At 38.2% G+C, this 21,963-nt stretch overlaps 1 protein-coding gene across 1 annotated transcript in view; it reads right to left on the bottom strand.

Moving 5' to 3' along the window:
* Positions 1-21,963, bottom strand: part of THSD4 (thrombospondin type 1 domain containing 4) — a 300,503-nt gene that overhangs the window by 185,741 nt on the left and 92,799 nt on the right. The window contains exon 6 of the mRNA XM_059823896.1: positions 5,867-6,003. Coding sequence (XP_059679879.1) covers positions 5,867-6,003 — 137 coding nt within the window. The remainder of the gene's footprint in view (positions 1-5,866; positions 6,004-21,963) is intronic.

Below are 21,963 nucleotides of genomic sequence, written 5' to 3'. Positions count from 1 at the left end.
CTCAAGACATAGAGCTTTACAAAGTTCCTGTGCAGTCAAGAATACACCCCCCTCTTCTGAGCAACCAAGCAAGACGAACAAGCAACCACAAACATTTTCTGTAATTCAGCTGAAGATGTAGATACCCATGTGCTCTTGCTTCTGCTATATTAATCCAGGTATTAGGTTCTTCCTTACATTATTATTGATAAGAAATGAACACTGTAATGCCTCAGGAACAAGGAGAAAAGCTTGACAGAAGCTACCACTGTACAGAGTACTTGCTCAGAAGAACCTACAAACTAAATAGAAAAGGATAGAGAAAGGAGAGAAGTCTGGCTCCAAATTTAAGAAAGCACACACACACAAAACACCTAAATCCACCCAGACCCTTTTTTCAGTGTAAGCAATCAACATAACACAAGTTGAGATTCCTACAGAAAACAGATTCTTTACCCTTACAAAAACAACTATATTCTAACACATATGAGTTATGAAAATAACCCTAACTTACAAAAAGTACATAGTTCTCATCATTCTGATCTGTTACTCTGATCCAACAGTCTTAATGAGTTCCCTAACTTAAAACAGTGATGCCACTTATAGTTCTGCTACCTGGACACTAGTGCACTAGTCAGCAGAGTTCCAAATAGGAGCTCCTTGCCTAGTCATGTTTTTCTGATGGAGATTTAGCATGCTCGGCTATGCTTCCTACAGCTGACTTAAGTTACCCCCCTATAAAGTTTGCAAGGATTTCAACATCTGATGCAAATTTTTTTTTTTCCTTTTTAAAGGCAAGTAAAGTCTCTACTGCCAGTCATTTTCCTACTGAAGTTATTCACCGTGTGCATTTCAAAACTGCTCAGATATTTTCAGTTAACTAGAAGACAAAAATTAACTACAGTGCAAGAGAAAATGTAATATAAAAATCATGAGAGAGAAGATAGTTGTTTCAGGTACCTTTAAAAGATATCTACAATTCCCACCCAAATGAAGTTTTATGTAAGATGCTAAATAATACTTTTGTAAAGTGCGCCACTGAGTGGTAACTAACATTTCTACAAAACCAATTTGCTTCACAGCTCACAAATAACTAAACTTCTGTCTCCACAACTACGAATCAGTGCTCACACCTGCCCAAGTATTGGGAAAGACTTCTTCTAGTAGAAACGTCCTAGATGCACGCAAAAAACTTAGTAAACTATGGTCAAGAACAAAATTACTAAGAGCATTCTTTCCTCATACTTCGCTTTATTTATTAAAACCTACTCAATATTCTACTCATATTTTTCTTCTAAACTTAAAAGTTACTGAGTAGGCTCATCCCACTGGCTCCAGAAGAAATAAAAGGATACACTGATTTAAAACAAGCAGAAAGCGCATCTCAAAACAAGAACACACACACTTCTGGCTAAATAGCAAGTTGAAGAAGCCCCATTTGTAGGCATTCTTTAACTTAACGGCACTGTGAAAACTTACAAGTTAGGAGAGGGGTATTAAATGTATTAAAACGAAGGACACGTACTCAATAATACTGAAACATATTCAAAGCATATACATTAGCAATAACCAGCTTGTTTGAAAAAAACAAAAGTGGAACTCAATAGGACCATCAATGAAAAAGTTCATTCACTTTCCAAAATTCATCAGAAAGAACATTCAAATGTGCAGGAAAACAATTTTACACAGAAATAGTAAAACTGATTATCAAGATCATTGTTATACTTCTTTCTTCTGCATAGGTAGAATATCACCCAGGTCTTCCTGTTTTGCCTAGTCTTATTTTAAAATTATTTAATTGCTTTAAAAAGGTTTCATTTCATTAGAATTCAGAGTATAGTCTACCCCAGGAAGTACATAATCATTTCAATGATGAGTGAGCTTTTTTTGTAGTACTTGCATTATTATATGTGCCAGTTATTGCAATGTCACAGACAAATAAGAAAGTGAAAAAACCAACAAACAAATTAGGATATTTCATCATAAGAACATATTAAGTTTTGTCAAAGGACTATGTCTGAAAAATGAGGTTTTACATATCACCTCTTGTGCTGGACAAGTTACACAACTGTGAGGGCCAGTTGAACAAAAGAACAGCAAACAGTGAAAAAAGACACTCTCTGGAATTAAGGAAACGGTTACTGGGATGCTCTTCAGAGGTACTCAGACATATATTCTTGGTCTAACCTTCCTGCATGATATTGTAATGGCCACAACAACCAGGCTTTAAGAAGGACTTTTGTACATACTACTGTTTTTAAAATCTTCTCTTATGCTATAGTTTATCTTTGCTAATCAGATTGAACAATACCTCAGTTTTAAAAAGCTATTCCATCTAACATTGATTAACAACTCAAAAAGGAGAGAAATAATGTAATAAACATTCTGGGTTTGATGTTAAGACAAAACTTCTCTTTAATGTATTTTCAGTGTTAACACGTGTGACTATATTTTATATATTGATAACTTCCAACTAATGTTACTTGTGGTTGCCTTACATAACACTTTAAATGGTTAAAAAGTGAGAAATGAGAAATACCTTACTTCATACATGTTTAATTTTTATTTCAGATGAAGGTAAACCTGTCTCTATAATATTCTTTATTCTGTTTCTAAGTAATTTTTATTATAGCAACATTTTCCATCTTTTGTTTTTAAGAGTAAGGTAAACTGCAAATACTAAACAGAAACAATGGTCCCGGGAACAAAACAGATCATGTTTTTTACCACAAGGATATTATTGTTCTCGTAATGCAGCAAAACGTCCAACAGAGGGTGATAGAGACCATAAATTTGTTAGATGCTTAACTTCAATTTTTTTTCATGTCAGATAATTTAAATAATGTGCAGTTAAAGAAGCACTACCTACTACAAAGATTTGAATATGCTTCATTACTTGAGCAACATGTTCAGTTAATTATAAATGCTGACAACTTTTCAGAAAAATATTCTCTTAAGCATCTGACAGTACAAAACTTAAATTATTTGATTCTCTAATTGTTACATCCTTCAGCTACATCCGCGTTCACTCTACAGTGTATAATATCACTGTTAAGTAAAATTATTTATTTTTAATAGTTTTGCTGCCTACGCAAGTGGGATACAAAGTCTCAGAGTCCAAGGAGACAGGCAATATACGCAGTGCAATATTCATTTATGCATCAGATTTATTCATCCTTAAATCATAGGGAACATGAGATTTGACACATGGAACAGATAAAAAAGGAACAAGGTAAGTAATTTTAATACAGACCAATCTATCCTGAAACATAAAGTACTTTTAAGAAGAAGAATGAAGCATGTGTCACCTGACATAACATTATCAAATACAAACATGCTATTGATTATTTAAAGGCAAAATTTCACCGAAGATGTAGCACTGACTTTCTAATCTTGAACCAGCGAAGTCACTGAAAAGAGAGTAACTGAGTCGATAATGACAGTGCTTCAAAGCACTGTGAAGCTGTAATACTGTATTTTCCTTTAGTTTGACATAGGTATCTCCGAATACTCCCTCAAATAGTAACTCAAAACTTTGAAACAAAGTAAAGTTTAGTGTGGTTTACACACACACAAAATCTCAACTTAACTACTGCACAGTCAAACAGGTCAAGTCTCTTTCAGCTGACGTCCACCTTACAATTTTACTGAGGTTGCAAGTAATGAATAAGGAGTGAATTGCCCCAGATCAAAAGAACTAATCACAACAAACTGCAAAATGTCTGAATTAAGTTGCTCTTCAGAAGAAAAATACAACCTTTTAATATTTTAGCTAGATGTGTCTCCCAAAGCCTCCAATGTTCAGCCTTCTGCACACGTGCAGTTAATACTACTGCGGATGAGGACTCTGTCAACTCCCTCAACTTCTCGCAGTTCACGCTTTCATTCTACTTTGCTGTAGTGAGAACCACTGCAAGGTGCACAGAATAAGTGTCTTTACCTGCTTTATCTTGGCTTTCTCATGGTATTTTATTGCTCATAGGCCACTGAGCACCAGTACAGAACTGGTTCTATTTAACTCTTTAAGAATGATAGATTTCATCACTGAGCATTAAGTAAGCACCACTGAGGAACAGTTTAAACAGACACACAAATTTTGCTGTTTAGGTCTATTTTCAACACCACAGGAAAAAAGAAAGGAAGGGGAAAAAAAACCCATACCCAATCCAAAAAAACCACTACAACCTAGGAATCCCTAGCCTTAGGAGAAGGCTAAGGGAGGATGTTACTGCTATCTACATCTAATGACAGGATAACAGAGCAGATGGAGTCAGATTCTGAGAGATGTGCAGTGCTAGGTTGAAGGACTGAGGGCACAAGCTGCAATACAGGGAATTTCGGACGAATACAAGGAAAAAGATTCCACCGCGATGCTGCTCAAACACTGGAAAGAGGTTCAAAACTCAACTTGGAAAAGGGCATGATAGCTATGCGATACAGCGGGCCCTGTTCTGAGTACGGTGTTGAACTACATGACCTTCCCAGGTACCTTACAACCTGAGTTATTCTACAATTCTCTGAATCCCAAGTTACATACTCATAGTAAGGATTCACAACCTGTTTTTTGTTTATATGCAGCTTTGGGAAGTGGCACTCTATACAGGCAATGGGTGATTTTCAGAATACTTTCCTACTAGGCTGCTGAACACTGCCTTTCCTTTCTATCCCAGACCTCCAATACAAAACTATCAGTATACACTTTTGTAATTGCACAGTACTGGGAAAATACAACAGCTGGTATACTAAATCTATTTTTCGGTGTTCTGAGTCATAGATCAGAACTGTAATTAAAACAAATTTCTGGCCCTTTCTGAATTGGTTTGAGATCAAGGAAAGCTTTAAAGAATAATCAACTTCACACAGATCATCTACAAAGGAAACTCAAAGCTATGGCTTCGCTTGCACTAAGAAATACAGAATAGAATCATACATGGCATTGTCCAGATGTGCACAAATAAGAAGAATCTGGACATGCAGAGGAAAAGGTTGTATTCATAAGTGATTTCCTCTGGCAAACCAACTATTTAAACTTGACCTTTCACTATTTGAGTTCATGAGTCACTCTGACCCACTTCTGCTTCTTTTGCCAACATATATGGGAAACATGAACCAAGTGTCAAATGCCCCTTGCTAGGAATTTATTTCTTTCACTAACCTTACTTGAAAGACTACAAACTTTTTTTTTCTAAACACCATAACATTTTGTTTAAAATTGCTACCATCTTGCAGAAAGCAGTGTATTTATTCATTACAAAGGGAATCTACACAGCAGACTGCAAAAAGTTAACACAGTAGCTCCTTCTAAACCCTTGAAAAATAACCATTCACTCAACTGTTTTCTAAGAGAACATCACTGCTGAGTAAATGGACAGTTAGTAAGACCTGATACTTAAAAATGGCAAACATGGACCTACCAGAAAAGTTACACTAACACCAGCTAAAAAGCAATCAAAATAAACACATGACTAAACCATTATGTTGCAGACTGAAAAAAAATATTTCCACTCTTAAGTTTAATCAGAGAAAGATATTCTATTTCTCTCTTATTTAACCTTCCAGTCTTTTTCTTCTGATTCTTCCATAGAATCTCTTCTGTGGAAAGCTAAGTATATCAAAAAAGCTCACCAGAAGTCACCTTAATTGTGGCCAAAACACCTTCTGAATCCAGCCTTTCAGCATTCCATAGTTTGTTCTCAGTAGACAGAAACACTAGTTAAATAAAACTTGTAATAATAAAGGTTAACATTTTTCAGATCTACTTTAAAAAAAAAAAAAAGAGAGAAGTTCAAGACACCATTTCACAGGTACAGTTGGTCTCAATCTCTTACAGAAATTAATTATGGCATAGACAGTCTACAGGCAGACGTGCTAGAGATAGTAGCCTTACCTTACACTGCCCTGCCACACAGATTGAAGTTCCATTCTGGTCACAGGGTGTCCCATCTATCACCTTTTCAGCTTGTCTTACGTAGAATCGGTAGCCTATTGCACGGCAATTCAGCTCACACTTCTGACTTCCCTTCACTGTGGAAAGAGACAAAAGTCCCCATTATAAAGACCACAGCAGTAGTTTTAAAAAGGAAAAGCCCATTAAACTAACACTAAGGTCTGAGAGGAAGAAACAAATAGGCAAACTGAATGCAATGTGAATGACTACATCAAATGATTAAGAAACCAACTCCAAGGTAAGCATTCCAACATTCCTTACAAAAATCTGAACAGTATCTCAGTTTTTAATGACACATATTTTCCTAAACAACCAAGAGTATTCTTAGTTTTATAAAAATTTTGCCGAATTTAGTCTTCTTAAAGCATAATAACATGTTATGACGTTTCGTAACTCCAAAGTGTCAGCAAAATTACACTGTAATCAAAAAGATGTGCATCAAATTAGGCTCACATATAGTCACCAGTCAAATGAGCATACTAACATTTAGCATTAAGAAACACGCTAGATGCAAATTTTTAAGAAACCCATCATTTTTGTCTTTTCATTTTGACAAGTTGCACTTTAGTGACTAATCCTTAGTTCAAGACAAAATTAAGAAAACAACAACTCCTTGATAAATTTTAAAAATATGTAAAACACATCATTATTCAAAACCTTGTGATCTCTGTTGACATGCAAGAAGGAAATCAAGACATTGAACTCTGGGCAAGAGGAACACAGAAAACAAGAAACAGTTATCTTCTCCTGTGAAAATCTGTTACTTAAACAGATACAGCCTAATGCTCCACATATCTTATGCTATCAAGTTTGTTAACACATTTGTGTAGTCTTTCTATTTCAAATCATCTGTCATGTTGAAGTTGCACGCAGTTCATTACCCCTATTTGCCAACTGAAATAACAATACTTTCCATTTCTTTCCAAACAAGTGTGGCACTGTTACACACTGGCGGTGAGGTACAAACAGAATTCCTTTTTCTTTTGACACTACTTTCCTTGCTGCCATAATCAAAAAATGAAATTCCCCTGACTTCACCAAGCTTCAGCTCATATCCTATAACATAACTGAAATCCCCTATTTAATCTACCAAAGGAGATGCTATACACCTTAGTTAGCTACTAAAACATGGTATTCCCAGGATTTTCTACTTGACTTAAGCGTATTTTTGATTCTTCAGCTAAGATATAACAAATACCCAAAATAAATACATGCAGTTATTTCAAATATATACTTAACATCTGATTTCTGTAAAAGTAACAAACTTTCAGCTCAACTTAAGTTACCTCCTGGGCAGACGCAGGATTAGCGCAGACCAATTCTGAAATTTGGATCTTGCATTTCCCCTCACACAGCTATTTAATTGCCACTCATATATATCATCTATCACATCTGGCAATCTTTTGATTAAATCCTCAAAAACCTCTACCAATTTTAAGTGAGGTCAAAGATGCGTTTACCTAGTTCCCTTTTTGCAGAAGCTGTGCATGCCATGCTCAACTAGGTAATTTTTCCATTGGCTACTTTAAGACAGATGCACTAGCTTATCATTCCAAGGACTTAATTATTTAAAAAAAAGTGAGGTATTTCCTGCAGTTTAATCTCCAAGTATAACAGTTAGTTTTAATGATAAACTGAGCATTATTCTTAGCAGCTTAGTCACTTCACACCTAACTATTTTCAGAATTCTCAAATATAATCCAGCTTCAGTGATTCATTACAATTGAAATCAACTTTTCCTTTTCTGTGTCTGTAAGTGTTCTATTTTTATAGCCTTCAACACTAGCTATCAAGCAGCGCCTCCGCAGTGTACATTTTCTTATCTTCCCATTCCCTAAAATCAAGTCAAACTAGCCATTTAGGGTTTTTGAGATGTCCTTATCTTCTTTGTGGATTCCCTTTAGTTCAAAGTATCCTGACACCTCACATTCCTGTACTCTTCCTCCCCCTAGTATCTCTCATTTGGTTTTGATCCTTTAAAATGTTTATTCTTCAAATTCTCAGTTTGCCTTCTAGATACCAAGAAAAGTTTTTTGCTACTCAGAAAGATGACGAAATTAACTGCTGAAGCATGGTATTTTTCCTGGATCTATCTCCTCTTTTATTTATGATGTGATAGGTAAGCCTACTGCATTGCTAATGCAGCATATTACCAATCACAAGCAGACTGAGCTTACTTGCTCTGTAAAATATGACTCCTATTTCATAACTTTTGTCTTTCATTCTTTCTTATTAGGAACTGCTCCTGGTCATACAAAAAGAAGTATTAAAACAGACACTGGCTTTGATCAGTACCAAAAAAAAAGAAAAAATAAAGAAATCAAGCCTTAATAATAAATTTAAATCAGAATAAAAGTTTGTATGAGTACCTCACCCTATAACCCTTTGGCCTTCAATATTCAGATTCTTTTGATGAGCAACTGTAAGGCACCGCTTTGGTTAGTCATATACCAATTACTACTACCTAAAAGACAACATTCCCCGATGTCAAAGATCTGAAAAAACTTTCACCTAAGAAGAGCAAAATCTGCTAACTGAATTGCCTGTATTGAATGAGCGGCATTTCCCATTAGGATTTTGTGTAAGCATTGTGTATTTACTATGCATAAATTACAGCAGAACAAACACATTTTAGAATTCCCTTGTAAAGCAAGATACCACACTAATAAAAAGTACTTCATTGCCTATTAACCTCACACATACCTTGACACCCTCCCTTACCCAGTATTTTGCCACAATTCTTGAGTTTTTATAGTTTAAGCTGTAGGTCAAGCTACACTATTGGCTTGGCAACTGGACATAAAATGTCAATTAAACAATGAGCTGTGAAGCGATTGATTCCACACAGGCAACATATTTTAGTACTATGTCATCTGATCCGAAACTTTACAAAAGGACCTATATGACCCCAGGGAATAGAGCAAGGCTTCTAGGTGAAGACCTTTTAAAACTAGCTGGCAGCAAGACACATTTCCACTCAAAATGGGCTCTTTTTAAGTGTGACACAGTTACTAAGACAGTTCACTATACAGGTACTGTTTTACATGTCCTCCTAATATATTTGCTTTTCATTCTCATGCCGACCTTAGCACAACCAAGTCTTTGTGGAAATTCTCACCTTACCCTACCTTATTAAATAGTGAACTTGGGTGAAATTTAATGCTACTGCACAGGTTCTGCCAGGCATATTCATTATTGATTTAACTGAAGGAGGTGCCTTTAATGACATGTGATGTTTGCTTTTCATTTTACAGACTGAAAAACTATCTACATCAAAAAAATCAGTACGTTTCTTATAACAACCTTCACCAAACTAGGCTTAAGTACCTCAGGGATATGTCTAAACTGCAAGACTTGGGAGTTTTTCCTCAAGTCCTCTGTTGAAACTTACCTTCCACCTTTCCTTATGAGGAACAAGACCCAGGCAGGCGATAATGGGACAACGGCACAGTTCTGCCACCTCCCACTTCACCAGCAAGGGTACTGAGACCTCATGTTTAATTGCAAATTGCACCTGCACCGCATCACAGAGCAGATACTGCAGTGAAAACATTCTACCAGAAATTAATCCTTTCACACATTCTACTAAGACACACAAGCCCTGCAGATGGGCACTAATTTAGAAACCATTACCCTTCCAGCCAGACAAAACCTAAAGTCAGTCACTACCAGCAGTAACACCATTAAGTACAAAAACCAACCTGCTTTCCAGTTAATTTGTCCTATTCATTGATGCACTAAAATTCACATACATAATGTATTTTGCATTGCATACGTACTGACAAATACGTGTAAACCTGGAAAAAGAGGTAACATGATTTTCTGAAGTGCTATTTGTCAAGTTCACGCAGTAAGCCATAATCAAAATGAGTGCAAGAGTGGAGGAGTAGAGGTAACCCATACATTAATTTATAGCTGCTTTTATTCTCCCAAGAGTGATTTAATTGCTCAAACTTAAATCACAATTAAATATCAACACATTTCATTTCCCTTGAACAGCCTGTTTAAATGCAGATTTCAGTGCAGTACAGGTTTGAGAAGAAAAACCTCAACTGTGCAACTCACCCACACATTTTTAAAGGGAAAAAGAGTGATTTAGATGTTACCACATTACAACCCATGACTGGAGTTCAAACTAGGTCTTCAGCAGCATTTCAAGCTAAGGCCTCTATGCTGACCTGGCTGAGAGGCAGGACAGAGCAGCAGGATGCCTGCTGGGAAGCACAAGCAAGCATCGGAAAAACTGTCCTCCCCCAGGGCTCACAGACTGACACTCAAAGAACAGTCCCAAACTCCTTTTAATCCCACTATTACAAAAGCACAGGTTTGTACGAGCCCACAACCTGCTCCTGGTGCAAGGCGTTGTTGCCCTGAGGAAGAGGCACCGCAGGCCTGACAGGCCCAGCGCTGCAGGCAGGCTCCAGCAGCACAGGGGCACCTCAAGGGAAGAGGACAACACTGAAAGCGATCAGTTGAGCACAAACCACAATACAGCAATTCCAGCGGAGAAAAGTCCTGGATGAGACATTAAAACAAACGGGACAATAAACGAATACTCCCCGCAACTGAACTCCCTTGTTTTTCTCTCAGGCTCGCTCTGGATCCAGCCGCATTCGGGGAGCACAACCCTCGCCGCGCCCCGCCCCCCCCCCCCCCCCGCTTTCTAGAAGGTTCACCCGCGCACTTGCGCAGCCCTGAGGCAGGCGAGCGCCGCCGCGTGGCCGCAGGGGGCGCCTGGCGCCAGGGTACGAGGAGGTGCCCTCGGAGCTCCCCCGCTCCCGCCTCCCGCCCGCCTTCTAGAAGGTTCGGCCGCGCGGCTGGGCGGGGCCCTGAGGGAGACAAGCTGCGCCGCGCGGAGGCGCCTCCGCGCTTTGTCGGCTGCTGGGGGAAGATCAGCGGAACAGTTACACAGTGCTGGAAATGACTTCTGCCTTGTGCCCTCGCTTACCACCTGGCACTGGAGGTGAGTTAGCCTCTGTGTAAGAATGCTGCATAATTTTACTCTCATCCCGCATCAGACTGGGCCCTCATTGATTTCATTAAATGAACGCGTAGGAAATTAGCGTCCTCAAAAAATACCCAGCCCAAATCTAAAACCTGTGCACGTTTAAAAAGGCATAAAGTCACCATTTTGGAAACATTCCTATTTGCAGAAGCTTTTGAATAGATGTTTGCGTTTCATTGAGAAAGAGTATTTCCAAATGTTAAAACTTCACTGAGAGGGAGTTCTCCAGCCAAATGAAGCGCATTGCTCTGTGTGCCACGGTCAGAGGCACACAGCGGGAGCCCTCAAAAAGCATTGCTTGCAGCAAAGATCCCCAAAAATAAATTTGCATTCCCTCAGTGCTGGTCAAGGCTGACACAACCCTTAAGAAGAGGGAGAGGCCACAGCAGCTGGGGTCACTGTGCACGTCTGCGCATGTTCCATCCTCCACAGGACTAAAACCTCCCACCCCTGCGGAGCCCCTATCTCCCGCCCTCTGCTCAGGCCTTCCTCCTTTCTTCTGATCTTCTGTCTCCCCTCTGCAGAAGGCCTGAAAGGAATTCACCTCTCTGAAGTGACCAACTCCACATCAGCGTGTGTGCAGGGGGTGCTTTTGAACTTTATGTCAGCTATTCCCTTCCTTCAGCTTCCTCTTCCAATGCATTCCTCCACCTTCACTGACCTCTAGCCCAAGGAAATGCGGCAGGGAGGAAAACAGACACGGTGGATAAGCAGGCCAAGCCGGTGGTACAGCTACTCAGCAGTGCGCTCGAAGAGATACAGCGAGAGCTCAACAGGCAAGTTGCCAATGCAAGGAATTTCAATCTAATGATATTCTTAGGAAAAAATGTTACAAGAAAGAGCATTCCAACTGCAATACATTCGCTAAATAATGTATTCAGCTGTTCAAAGGGAAATTAGAAATAGCCACAGAACCAAAAAAACCCAGGAAATAATGTGCAAATCAAATAAAAATGCAACTGATCATTAAACCAATGACATCATTGCACACAACCGTACACTGACTGGCCTTACAAAATGTAGTAAGTTCCTCCTTTCTGTTTCAGCTCCTGAGATTGCAAGCTACTTGGAGCATGTACTATGTCTTACTGCATGCACATCAAATCTCCCACCACAGACAATGCTAGTTGTAGGTGCAACCAGAATAAATGATACAGCAAAGCAACTTCACGTTCCCAGTGCCATGAGGTAGGGGCTGGAATGTTAAAACTTTCCTTGATGGTTCCTCAGTCCAAATCTTGATTTAATGTGAGATTCAGACTCCCCGTTGTTATCTATGTAGCAGTTCTAGTTCTCTGCAGAACATTACAGAATGCTTTTACCATTTGTCAGTTTTTCTAAGTTTGCCTAAACATCTAAAAATAGTTAATAACAAGCTCTGCAATTTGAGAAACATGCCTTGAGGGTGCCCATAGAGAAGTGGCATGCACACTCTTGGCAAGCAAATACCACATTCATGCTAATACTACATTATGGGATTAAGCAAATTTAAATTAGGCTTCATTCTCTGTGCACACTGCCTTGTAAAGTCAACTTCAGTGCTTCTCCGTAATGAGCCAAGATACACTCATCCACGATGTGTCAGAACCGATTGTTCCAGGAACAAGTTGTCTCTGCATAGCTCAGTTATTTTCATGGTCTAGCTTTGCCATGGGCTGTAATTCAGTATTTACTCACGATAAAAGCTATGAATCTGCTTTACAGGAAGTGTAATGGGGCATAGCAGACACTGGAAAAACTTTTAAGAGATGTGCTCATGTCTATCCATGTAACATCTACTTTAGTTAAAGCATATCAATGCTGTGGGGTTTCAGCAACAGACTTGCAGGTTACTGACATTCTTGGTTATTCCATAGAAGCCCACAGGGCAGAGAAGGAAGAATGGTACGGTAAGGAGTCTGGCAAGTCTCAGGCTTCTGTATGCACTATACTTGTTAGTAAAGCTATACTAAGTCTACAGAGTGATGTTGTCTAAATAAAGCAGTGGTCTCTTCCATTCAGGAGATGTAATTTAGTAAGTACTGCATTCACTAAGGCAGAACTTACAGTTTTGTGAAACCGAAGTTTCTGTTTAAAGGTTTTATTTACCTATAGGAAGTGCTTCAACGCATGTACATAAAGGAAAACAAAGACAGGTCCAATACACTACCAGCAGAAGTCTAGTCCTTTTGCATACTGCTGTGGCTGTAAGCTGACAGCTACATTGCAGACTTAAGAGTGTTACACCATGCCAGACACAGACCTAAACGTGACAATTCCATACTAAAAAGCATCCACCAGTGATCACCTGCGGAGCTCAGCACGGATGACAACTGTTGGTGTAGTACTAAATGTAGGCAACTTTGTTTATGCAGCTTCCTATACAAAGAAGGAAAATGTGTGGGAAACAAAAAATACCACATTCCCTACAAAGTTTTCAAAAAAGCAGAACTACTTTAAGGTTTCACTGTTTAGAATAATAGACTATGTTGGCTCAGTTGTCAGTACTGGAACATTAGTTCAAGTTTTGCAGTTTAGCAATGGAGGCTATCAGGTCCATAACAGAAAACTGATCCTGAATCAGGTTGGTTTTCCACTGACAGACAGTTAAAAGCTTTTGAAGTGGCCAGAAGGAATAATGCTTTTTACAGCAGTTACCTGTTGCCAGATTTCTAAATTATCACGCAACTACATTTGGTCTTTCCAACAGAAATACTAATGTAGTGTGATCTGTTTTATTTGAGTCTCTTTTGATACTTTGTCCTTATTAGGCTTGGGAACATCTTGTGACAATAACCAGAAACAGTTGTGTTTATTTTTTACTTTGTCCCTTTCAGTTTTGTTAACTTCTTACAAACATTTATTACTCTGGCTCAGATTTTGTTCAAAAATCACAGAATCGCAGAATCACTAAGGTTGAAAAGACCTGTAAGATCATCAAGTCCAATCATTTCCCATTCTTCATTCCAGTGATGGAGGAACATGTCCTTTTTTGTTTTTACTTCCACTTTTCATTTTCTCATGTAATAAAGATGTTTATTACTTCTCCTTGTCTCAAAAACTTAATATATATTTAAAGTATCTTCTGCACTGGCATTCAGATACTAAGTAAAAAAAAAGAAAAAATTCAAGCTTTTATATTGAAACTGCAAGTACATTTAAACAAATATGAAGCCAAAAAGGAAGATATCATTCAAAGAAACTCCTCCTCTTTACCTGAATATACATACCACAGTTTGTTCTACTCCCACATCCAGTAAGTCCTATGTTAAATAGTCATGGGGAACTACTGCTGAGTCAATTCAGTGAAGATTTTTCTTCAGAAAATGAACAGAAATATTTCTGAAAGGCCTCAGTATTCCATAATCTTGTCCTCATATTTAGTGTTTATGGCAATAAGAAACTTGCAAACATTGTCATTTACTGCAGTTTTCCTGGTTTCTCCATTCCTCCCAAATCCCTTTGTCATTAAAAGACTATTAATGACACCTTATAGATTTACTGTCATCCAGGAAAAATAGCTGGGAAGTTGATTATTATTCCCTAATGAAATTAAAAGAAACCAACTAGAAACAAGTAACTCATAAAAACACACACATTCAAGTCTCTCTTGACCAGTCGGACATCTGGAAATCCGCAAAAGGTACATGTTTGATGTGCTTTTACAAAATTTCTTTTTGTTCTGAGTGCCTATAAATTTGTCTTAACATAGTATGAATGTTCTACCTGGGTCCTGCTGTAAAAAGAGAGGAATGTAGGTATTTGGGAAGTTGTGATGTTTACTAAAAGCTTCTGAACTGTCCACAGTGAGATCAGTCATGTCTGCCATTTTGAATTACTGCTACAACAGTGAGAAATCTTAAGAGCTACCTTAACAACCTCCAAAGGTTTTTCCTTTTTTTTACAGTATATAGAAGTAGTGATAACTCATACAACAAGGGATTTTGCACAATAACAGTAGCATAACTGCTCTATGACATAAACATCAGGCATTACACTATGAATGGCAGAGGATCATTATCAGAATATGTACTTTTCTGCTCTTGGATACAGCTTTTACAGGCATTGGGGAAACCCTACAAATATAATTATTCAGCGATAATTAAATAAAGCATCTATAAACAATTGTGCCTGCTTCAAATCACTGCATATTGCAAGGTGGCCAGTCTTTCCCCACTGAGGGTATTTCTGTATCCTCCACTCACTGTGGAAGTCTAGTCAAAGGCTTTGGGAAACCACAGCACAACTGTAAATTCCTTGCCTTTCCTGTTTCTTTGTTAATAATAATTTCTTCAATCAGTGCTCAAAACTGAGTTTTTCAGTTAAAGTTTAAATCAATACATACACATTTGTCTACAAAAACTTGAAGATGTGTTTGCTCATAATAATTTAAATCTAAACTGTAGATGTCAGTGTGCTGTTGGCCTCAGTTCAGCAAAGCACTTAATCAGGTGGTTTACACGAGTACCTGAATAGTAAGTACTGTTGGCTTCAGTAGGACTGCCACAAGTTACATGTTTAATAGTGGCTTAAGGCCAGTATCCCTTTAAATGACATGACCAGGTAATGTAGTTTCTTCTACAGACATCAGTTTTTACACCCTCGTAAAAATGCCTGTTTTCAAATCAGCCTTTCCTTTGTTAGGCAGTCAGAATCCAGACTACCATTTGTTGGTCACTGAAGACATTGGCCACTGGATGTCTCCACTGTCCTATGCAAACATAGATTAAAGTTCTCTGTCGGTGAAAAAAAAAGTTTCTTTAAAAGGCATTTATCTGTATTTACAAGCCACCACTTACACTTTGCATAAAGTGCACAGCAGCCACAAAGAGCTGCACTCTCTGGCCCTCAGAACAGCCAGGAGATGGCAGTTTCATGTGGATTGCACTTCTGGTGAAGCTTTGAATAACAGCTCCCAGTATGTAAAATCAATTAAAATGCTGCTAGATAAGTAGAAGAAAACTTTCTGCTTAAGCTCAAAAATTTTGCTTCCCTTTATATCCAGCAACAGCTAAAATTGTGTCAGTAAAACCCTCATAAGATGATGGGTGAGGAACTATCCAAAATGTCAAGCACGGGTGCTTCTGAAGGGTAGGGAAGTTTTCTCCTCACCATTTTACTCTTTTGCTGGCATAACTGGCTAATTCATGTAAATCTGATGAACTCGACCATTTAGTAATTGCATCGTTGACAACCCCTAGAAACTCTTTGTGGAAGATAAACTATTAGGATTTCATGAAAGATGCCTTCTCTTGCAGCGATATTATACAGAATTTATTAAAAATAAACCAAAATTATTTAAGGAACATATTATTAAAGCCCAAACTACAGAGAAAAAAAAATTACAACTAATCGAAACAATCTCATTTTCCGGCCAGATTTTTTTTCTTTTTTTAAATTCTGGCACTAATAAGCGAAGAAAACCTGCTACATGCAGTGCAATTTCTCATCTGGAAAATACCATAAAGTTCTCCGTCCCATGAAGCGCTGAGCACTTCCTGAGGGAGGCTGAGAGCTATCAGTCCCAACTGCTATTAGTTTGGGACGTTCTGAACGGAGCTTGATACTGCTTTCTGTCTGTCTTTAAAATTTGAAAGAAGTGAGTATTTCTATTTGACTCTCTTAGAATCTTACTGGCCTCTGAAATCTCAGCTTGCATCCGGATCTGTATTTTGAGATATGATCCTATCTCCATCAACACACTAGTAGCTGTAGAATAATGTAAAATATAAAATCAATACTTTGGCAACATTAGTAAATATACCTCCAAATCCTCCCTTCAGACCTTCCACAGAGCGCTGGACCATTTTTATTCAAATCAATTCTACTGAAGAAGGACTTCATGTCACACTTCAGAATAATAAATGCTAAAGGTAGATGGGAAGAAAGGAGATTCAAGTTTGGGCTTGTGAAGCCCCCAGCAACATTCCAGACAAAAGCTTTCAGTCATCTCTTAAGGGAGTATATTTATGCTCACAAAGTTAAATATCTTAGAAGTCTCTCTCCTCTTAAAACATGAACCCTTTATTTGAACACTAAAAATTCCCACAGTAATGTTTTTCATGAAAAGACCATGAGTATAATATCCAGATCTCTAGTATTTAATAAAACAGTCCTAACAAGGATCCACCGAAAGTCTTGCCTTGTATTTGTGTACCCATGGAGTTTTCATGTAAACTAATGGCACACTTTTACATACGTAAGGAGTCACTCCTCACTTAAGTGCATCCTAACCTTTCTATGATATGAAGATAAAAAATTACCAAGTAGCCAAATCTGACAGCAGTGGAAGGAAGGAACACTGAATGCTGCTGTTTCTTGCTATCAAGCTCCTGTACAAAATGAGCCAGCTCTCATTGACTCATTTTGTTGCATGATTGGCAACAATTTTTTCTTTTCTTTCTTAAATAGAACTTGCTCTGAAAAGTACGGATTGCATTAAAGTCAAAATGCTTTCTGAATTATGCTTCTCTGAGTTATTTAGCTTGGAGAGGGGGAGAAGAAACATTTTATCACTAAAAATAAAAATGGTTATATCATTACTTACAACAAATGATGACAATATCTTTTTAAAATTTTTGTATGTAGGAATCGCCTTTCATTTTACTTTAATTACACAACTCAGAGACAATAATAATGTTTTCAGTCATCTCAATCCACAATTATTTTAGTTTCTTTAAACACTGAATTTGCCAAAATTTTCCAGCCAAATCATTTTGGATAAACCCATAATAATCCTTATCATTCCCTGCCTCTTTACCCCTGCTTTCTCTAAAGGAGGCAGTGACTCTGAAACACATCTTTTTTCCACAAATCCAGTTCCAGGACTGATTAACATTCTGCAAATCATTTCATATCTCTCTGATTGATAACCTCGTTACTTACAGTTTTCAGTGTTGACATGAACATGGCAGCTTTGATGACTACAGACTTAAAATCCACTACCTGTAGTTGTATAAACTAAACGAAGTTACAGTTGATTTACACTATCTGAGAATAAGCCACCTTTTTAAAATCGTAATTATTACAAGTTTGCTTTATTGAGCAATATTATTTTCTTCAGAAGCAAATTGTTGATAAAATAAGCTTTTGTGAAAAGGTCCAGCACCTAGACAAGATGAGACAGTCATTACTGGGAAAGGATGGCATGTGGGTTCTTTCATGGCATGCATCTGTGGGTGCTGATGAAGTTACAGAATAAATAAAGGGAAAAACACAGAAAAAGGTTTAAAATTAGGGGGTGGGGGGTGCGGGGCAGGGAGAGGGCAGGGAGCCCCCAGTAAATCACCCTGATAGTCTCAGTTTCAGAGTATACAGAAAAGCACTGATGTTATTTTGCTTCTGTGCGATGCCCGGTTATGTTGTTGGGGAGCCACAGATACCACATAGTCCTTAACCAAAATGCTGTTCTTGTCACTAAATGTATTGCTATTATACCAATCACCTGTGTGTAAATTAATGTAAATATAAATATGTATAATGAACTAATTTTTACTTACATCCAGCTGAGCTATTTTCCTGCTCCTGTACACTAGAATAAGCAGCTCCATAAATGATTGAACGTACTGCAACCTAGGCTGCCAGGGAAGCGCTCACACCTGACACAAGCACACAAGTCTTGTCATGGAAAGGTCTGAGATTCCCATCTTCACAGCTGAGAAGCTGTAACTTGTGCTACGTATGAAGGCTTTGTAACTGAAAGAAAGCATCTACTTTTATACTCTTTATACACAGGATCCTTAGCACGTGCATGTATCAATGGGCAAAGCAAGAGAGGAGACTAAATCCCTTTTTTTAAGGGTTTGTAACTGAGGATTTTTTGCTCTGGAACAACACCAAGAAGTTACCTCCTGGGGAGCCACTGCAGAAAGAACAAAATCAGAAACAAGCAGCAGCCAAAAGTCAGCCCCATACTGACTGTCACTGTCCCTTAGGAAATACATGTCAATATGTTCTGACTGAGCCTTACACACTTAAGGATTGACTTAAGTAAAAAAACTATTATGGGGTGATGAGTGTTTCTGAAATACTAGAAGAGACTTGTACTTATTTAAATATTAATATAGCTGTTATTGGGCCTAAAATGTCCTAAGCGTATTTCTATGGCCTCCTGCCACAGTCCTTTAATAGGCAAATAAATTCTTAAGGATTAGTTAAAACATTCTGTGCTTTTATTTACATACTCAGAGATACTTATTTCCTACATTCTCATAAACATTAGTTAAAAAAATGAATGTTTGTTAGAACAATGTTTTCACTAGGATGCCAGTGACCTGTAGCTCAGTCACATAAGTTGAAAGCTGCTTTCCCTCTGGTAGCAGATAAAATCCTAAACATGCAGTGTTTGGAGATTTGGTTTCACATGACATTTATTTTTAAGACTATTCTTATGTAAAAGGTTATAATGCTCATTGCTGAGACTCAAGATTCTTAGTAACTTTGCTTCTAATTTTTCTTCTTTTATTATTTATTTAGATTTTCAAAGTTTTCACGCTTTGATTGCTAGATGTTAAGACCCCTGCAGAAAACTGAAAGGTACCAACTCAGTGATCTTGAATCTGGGAAAATCTAACTGGAAGGCACTGGGAAGCCAGTTATTGCTCCCTGATGCTGGGAGCTGGTCTCCAGTAGCTCTGACCCTAGCACTACTAGCCTCTATGCTCTTAGCAATTGGTTTTCAAATTAACAAAGATTAAGTTCTCTCCTCACCTCCCATATCTCTCTCAGCTAAGGGGAAAATTAGAGTGTCTGATAAAAGACTTTTCACATTGAGAGTTTTCCCCCATGAAACTAGGATCCGTCTCTCTTGCACTCATTTCTGGAATTACTCTAAATCCCAGGCCTCCCAGCTCAGCACTAGGGTACCCAGAGCAGGGCTGTAAAGCTTCTTTCCTGAGGAAGAAGAATAATTTGCAGAAATTACTGAAGCAACTCAGCACGGCTGTTATCTCTGAGAATTATGGAGGGTGTGTCAGATGACAGAAAACTAGAAAGGGACAAACAGGTTTTAAGCTGTGAAGTGCAGAACAAGGAGGAGCTGAGAAATGCTGAACAAGCCAACTCAGTTTCATTTCCTGGAAAAATTCCGCAAGAATTCAAACCCACTGCTCATAAACACCCATAAAATAATCAGGGCAGCAGTAGCAACCAGTATGGATTTGTCAAGGTAAAAGTCTTGTCAAACCCATTTAATTTCCTTCTACAAACAGGCTCTGCGTGCAGGAGAAGCGGTGGCTGTGATTTAGCTTGGCTTTTCTAAGGTGTTCAACACTTCTTCAAGCTAGGAAAATGCCATCTAGAAGAAAATGCTATAAGGGATGTGCAAAATTGGTTTGAAAACTATACTCAGTAGTTCACTGGCTGGGTTTTGGTATGCATTGAGTGAGAATCTGCAAGATCTTTCTCCTATGTACGGTTCCAGCGTATGTTTTCATGCATGAGGTAGACGATGGCATAGAGAGATGATACTCATAGATAACACCAAGCTGGGAAAGGCAGAAAGAATATGGGAGGGAAAGATTAGAGTTCAAAAAAGATGCTGACAGCCTGGGGAAGGGTCTGAAAAGGCAGGATGAAATGTAATAGGGATTGGTGCAATATCCTACATTTATGACAGGATAACCACCTGCACAGACACAGGCTGAGTAACTAACAGGGAAGCAGTAATTACACAAGGAATCTGGAGCAGTGACAGTGGATCTCATTTAACATGAGATGTCAAAGGGGTGAACTTACAAAAAATAAGCAGGTATTGTATGAGTAGGTATAAAACAGAAGGTAGTCTCAGTAACTCAAACATTTAGCTGGAGCACTGCATCCACTTCTGGACATAGGTCCATGTGAAGACCATCCAGAGGAGAGCATGCGTGACCACTGCTCTAGAAAACACGATGAAAGAGCGAAGGTTCAATTCATGGTGCGGTTTTGGAAAAACCGAGGGGATGACAGTCTCTCAGTAGAGATAAAGTACAGAAGGGAATAAAAGTGTTCCCAAGTGCACTGTGAACTGGACAGGAGGTAATGGGCCAAAGTTGTGGCATGGAAGATTTATATTATACTTCACAGAAAAATTTCCACTGGATGGAATAATTAAGCACCATTTACTTACGGAGACTGCAGAATCTCTGCCACTGGAGACTGGCACTGGGACAAACTGAATGAAGTCCCTGTGCTCTTTTAAAGGGTTCCGTTTCCTAACCTAGGATCTTGCAAAGCACACAAGCCTTCCTATGTTTATTGATTGATGACTTCCTTCTTTCATAGTGCCTAACTATAATAGATACAGCAGTAACTTTCATTCAAAATATTTTTGCTGTCATACAATAATATTTGAGATGCTGTTGTTTACCATCAGGGAGATTGTTACTGTTAATAAAAACAGTTCACAGAAGTTTCTGCATGAATAAACCTCACACTGTGGCTTCTCCCCAAAGAAATGTAAATATTCAAGTCCAGTCCTAGATACACATTTGTTGAGAGTTCAAAATGAAAAAGAAGGAAGATTTTCTTGCACCTGGTTGGACTCCATCCCAGAGAACTGCACCAAGGAGTATTAGCCCTTAATTGTAAAAATATTTCTGATAGGTCAGGTTTTGTCTCTGGAAGGCAGTAAATTGTGAAATTTCACAGTCTTGCAAATCCTACCTCTAGGTCTGGACTGCAGAAAGCATAATTAAAATACATAGTTTTCTGTCACCAAAATTGCATATGAAAAGCATCTTCAGCTTGATCAGTGTACAGCTGTGAGTCTCACAGAGTAGGAGCGATGTAAGTACTAACACTTAAAAATCTTTCTAGAAATATTATCACCATTATGCCAAAACCAACCCATACAGTAACTTGCTGCATCAAATACATATACTTGGGTTTCAGGCTGATTTAAAGATTGCTGTTTATAATTTTCTTAGTTTATAAGAAAATTACTCTTAAATAATGAAATAGGCTGCAACTACTTCAAAGCATCTTCCATACTCTGAAACACCTTAGTGTTTGCCCCTTGAGCCATCTTAGTATAAATGTCTTAAATAGGATGCTGTAGGTCAAACCATGAATC

This window comes from Gavia stellata, chromosome 13, assembly GCF_030936135.1.
Source record: "Gavia stellata isolate bGavSte3 chromosome 13, bGavSte3.hap2, whole genome shotgun sequence".
Taxonomy (NCBI): domain Eukaryota; kingdom Metazoa; phylum Chordata; class Aves; order Gaviiformes; family Gaviidae; genus Gavia; species Gavia stellata.
This window is presented reverse-complemented; position numbering and strand designations above follow the sequence as displayed.